Genomic DNA, 4,667 nt, shown 5'->3' on the forward strand with positions numbered 1-4,667 from the left:
CTTTCCCCTCGACTGTGTTTGCTGTCCAGCGATTTCCAGCTGCTGTAGCCTAGATTTCAGCAAGCTTTTCGGTAGAGTTAACTGCTGTCCTTGACTTAGGAAGTCTTCCTAGTGACCCCTAACACCCAACCATGGATCCTACCCATTTGCAAACCACTTTAGACATGATTATGGGTCAATTAGGAACACTTACACAACAAATGAAGGATACCCAAACGAGTGTAGCTGAACTTAGACGACATACGGGAGAAAGACTAGATAACATTGAAAGAATAGGTCACCCCGCTCTCTACACTCCCTCCCGTCCACAATCTCCTTACGGCGATGATAATCGAACGGATTACGGACACCATCGAGAGTTTTACCGACCTAACCCCCGACCCAACCATGATCAGGTAGGAAGAGAAGCCCCTTGGAGAGACAACGATGCCCAACTCCTCAAAAGTATTAAGGTAGACGCCCCGATGTTTGACGGTACGTTAGAGCCTCAACTCTTTCTTGACTGGATTAAGGGAATGGATAGCTACTTCAAGTGGTACAATATCTCGGAAGATAAGAAAGTTAAATTCGCTGAGATGAAGTTGACTGGTAGGGCGAATCAGTACTGGACCAATGTAGAGCACATGAGGGAAACGCGAGGCGAGTACCCCATTGCTGACTGGGGAACAATGAAACAGGAGCTGAAAAGGAAATACCTCCCTCCCTCATACTACCCAAGACTTCTAGATCGATGGAATAGGCTAACCCAAGGGAGCAAGACCGTCAAGGAATATATCTCGACCTTCGATGATTTCCTGATTCGTTGTAACGGAGAGGAGACTACCACTCCTACGCAACTCCTGTCAATGTTCAGAGCCGGATTAAGAGAAGATATTCGAAATGAACTCTTTGCTAGGGGAGTGAACACATACGAAGCCGCCTGTAGTCTTGTTTTGGACTTAGAAGAATCTAGGAGCCACGCCCCTAGAACCCAAGACTCTAGACCTAACCCCTACAAGTCTTCCTCTAGCCAACCGTACAACAAACCCACTGGACCCTCAGGTAGTCGGCCTGCTCCTAACCAAACCCAACCTCGATCCGATTCTAAAGGGAAAACGCCAGACCGAGAGACACCCAAGACCACAGCCGGCACTAAGTGTTTTAGGTGCCATGGGTATGGACACATTGCGTCTCAGTGTTCCAGCCCGTTTAAGGTCACGATAATTGAGGAAGTGACGGAGGAAGAAGACGAACCTGACGTTGAGCTTGTCCACCACATGGACGACGACGAGGAATATTTCGATGAGGACGATACTCCCGTGGTCCACTGTCTCCAGAAGGTGGATCGCTTAGATCTGCAAGTTGTAAGGTGTGCCTTCTCTCAACCCAAACCTAGTGATGACTGGAGAAGAACTGCAATCTTTTACACTTTCACTAAGATCAGCGACAAGAACTGTAAGGTTATAATAGATAGTGGAAGTTGTATTAACGCTGTATCCTCAGCCATGATCTCTAGACTTCAGCTGAAGACCACACCCCACCCCAACCCTTATAAAGTCGCCTGGATTAATTCAACGACTCTGGAAGTGAAAGATAGGAGTCTCATTCCTATTGAATTCATCGGATACAAGGACAAAATCTGGTGCGATGTGTTAACTATGGATGTGGGCCAAATCATCCTTGGCCGCCCCTGGCTTTTTGACAATGATGTACACATCTATGGCCGTTCAAACACCTGCGTGTTTGAACACGAGGGCAAGAAGATCAAACTCCTCCCCACCCAACCCAAATCTACAAGGGACAACATCAAGCCAAATTCTCTTAAACCCAACACGGGCCTGAACCTTCTAACTGCCAAAGACTTGGACACTGAGCTAGGATCTGGAACACCTCTTTACGCGTTAGTAGCTCGGGAAGTAAGTGTAGATCACGATGAACCTATCCCCGAGAAAGTAAAACCTCTGCTTGAAACTTTCGCCGATGTCTTCCCTGAGGATTTGCCATACCAACTGCCACCCCTTAGGGACATCCAACACGCCATCGACTTAGTCCCTGGAGCCTCCTTACCCAACCTGCCTCATTACCGTATGAACCCAACTGAGCACGCAGAGCTCAAGAAACAAGTGGACGAGTTGCTTCAACGAGGGTTCATCAAGGAGAGTCTCAGTCCGTGTGCGGTTCCTGCCCTTCTTACCCCTAAGAAGGATGGATCGTGGAGAATGTGTGTCGATAGCCGCGCTATCAACAAAATCACGGTCAAATATCGGTTCCCAATCCCACGCCTGGATGACATGCTAGATATGATGACGGGAGCCACTCTTTTCTCTAAGATCGACCTCAAAAGTGGGTACCACCAGATCAGGATCCGCCCGGGAGATGAATGGAAAACGGCTTTCAAAACCAAAGATGGATTATACGAATGGACAGTGATGCCCTTTGGTTTAAGCAATGCCCCGAGCACGTTTATGAGAGTTATGACCCAAATCCTCCGACCTTTTCTAGGAAAGTTCGTGGTTGTATACTTTGACGATATCCTAATTTACAGCAACTCGGAAGAACAGCATTTGGATCACTTAAGGCAAGTCTGTGAAACGTTGAGGAAAGAACAAATGTTCGCCAACCCCAAGAAGTGTACCTTTTTGACTGATCACGTCATTTTTCTTGGATTTATCCAACTGCGAATTCTTAAAAATCTTCTTCGTTGTATCCTGCACTAAGTTTCAATATAAAGATGTGGAACTTACTTTAGTCAATCTCTGCTCTGTTCAATTTTTTTGAAATTTCTTTCGCGTCAACCAGCCGGTCGATGCGCCGCTCCTTAATTTCCTCTGACCATGGCGCTGCTCATCCACTCGATCCGCCCATTCAGCGCAGTCTCTACCACGATGCTTCTCACTTAATTCGTCGTCCTGGCACGTCAAGTAGTACATTCCTAAGATTCGTAATCTATCCTCCAACACCTACTTGTACCTCATACCACTATGCTAACGTTCAGAGTCATCACAGACGTAGCCATAAAGGTGGTATAGCCTATACCGACGCAACCTGGACTCCTTCACTCCTCAATAACCAATGCATTGCTGCCAGTTGCCCCTGACAGTCCTCTGCACGACTGCCCGACACACCATAATTACGCGCTGGGCATGAGCCAGTCAACTCGTGGCGCGCCTAGGCAAGCCTCAGGGTAGCTCCAACACATTTCAGTGGGACGCTCAGTTGAGTTCTGTTTCGGAACAGAGGTTGTCTGTAAGGCATTTGTTGCTAATGTGGGTAACTTGCATCCCATCTCGATGTTTCCCTCACACCTACGTTCCCTGTAGGAGTACGCGATTGCCTAGCTTCTATTACTACCTCAGTTGACCATCAGTCTGCGGTGGAAGGTGCTTGGAAAATTGTAATTTTGGTGCCATTGTAGCGCATAGTTCTTCCAGAAATAGCTAGTGAATTTAACGTCCCTATCGGATTACTATGGTCTTGGGAAGGCCGTGAAGTTTAACTATCTCGTTAAAGTAAAGTTTTGCGACGTAGGGAGGCGTCGAAAGTCTCTAGAGCAAGGTACGAAGTGAGCATCTTAGAAAATCGCACGTCAACACACAAATACAGAATCGTGTTTCTTAACGGTTTAGCTAGTCCAAGTACGAAGTCCATGCTTTACATCTACCCAGGAGAGCTAGGTACAGGAGCGGGGTGTACAAACCAGTGTTTGTTTCTCTGTTTGGCAAGTTGGCAGGTGTGCATCGTCTCACTAACTGACTGACATCTCGCTAAGGCTAGCCAGAAAAATCGATTTTCGAGAGAGCAATTGTCTGGTCTGGCCAAAGTGTTCCGGCCAAAACCTCCCGCATGTAACTCCCATACTAGATATTCCGAAGAGAAGTCTTGGGATACATAGTTTTGTGCCTTGAATAAAATCCATCTCTCCACAATAAAGTCATCGATAATTCGTTCGCCCCCCGTAGTGAAGGGTTAGATATGTGTCCTTAAAGTCAGGGCACTCAAGTAGTTTTCTAAGTTGCTCGAACCCTATCATTCTTCATCCTCATTTCACGAGCTCACCATCAGACGTCGGCTAAGTGCATCCGCGCGCTTTATTTTCCGAACCTGCTTTATGTCGAATGTAAACGTGTATTCTTGCAGGAATTCAACCCATCTACCATGTCGGGCGTTAAGCTTCTTTTGGGAGTAATGTATCATAAGTGCTTCATGGTCCCGAGAATATGACAAATTCCTGAGCAGCAGGTAATGCCTCCAATATCTAAGGGAATTGAATGATAGCATAGAATTCTTGTCAATAGGTGGAATAGCTGTTGCGGACGTCATTTAGTTTTTCGCTGAAGTAGGCCACGGGTGGCCTTCTTGAGATAAGACCTCCTATTCCTATGCCTGACGCTCACAATGTCACTTCAAAAACACCTAAGAAAATCAGGCCAGTCTCATGACGGGTGCTTCAATCATTTTCCTTTATATCAATCAAAAAGCCTTAGAAGCAGACGCCGTCCAAAGAAATTCACCCTTTCTTGACACATCGGTTATCGTTCCACTATGGTGTAAAGTTCCGAGATGAATCTTCTTATAAAACGTGGCCAGTCCAGAAAACTCCTAACATCTCGAATATTTTTGGTTGGGCCACTTCATTGATCTGCTGCACTTCTAGGGCTGCTGACGATTCCATGGGAAGATATGATAAT

General features: G+C 46.5%; 1 protein-coding gene across 1 annotated transcript; it reads left to right on the forward strand.

The window, feature by feature from the left end:
- The first annotated feature begins 10 nt into the window (after positions 1–10).
- LOC114578447 lies at positions 11–2,696 on the forward strand. The gene has a single exon (XM_028691635.1). The coding sequence runs from the start codon at positions 132–134 to the stop codon at positions 2,694–2,696; it is 2,565 nt and encodes an 854-aa protein (XP_028547468.1). The 5' UTR covers positions 11–131.
- Positions 2,697–4,667: the final 1,971 nt, after the last annotated feature.

The sequence above is a fragment of the Dendrobium catenatum genome, unplaced genomic scaffold (genome assembly GCF_001605985.2).
Source record: "Dendrobium catenatum unplaced genomic scaffold, ASM160598v2 original_scaffold_30980, whole genome shotgun sequence".
Lineage (NCBI taxonomy): Eukaryota > Viridiplantae > Streptophyta > Magnoliopsida > Asparagales > Orchidaceae > Dendrobium > Dendrobium catenatum.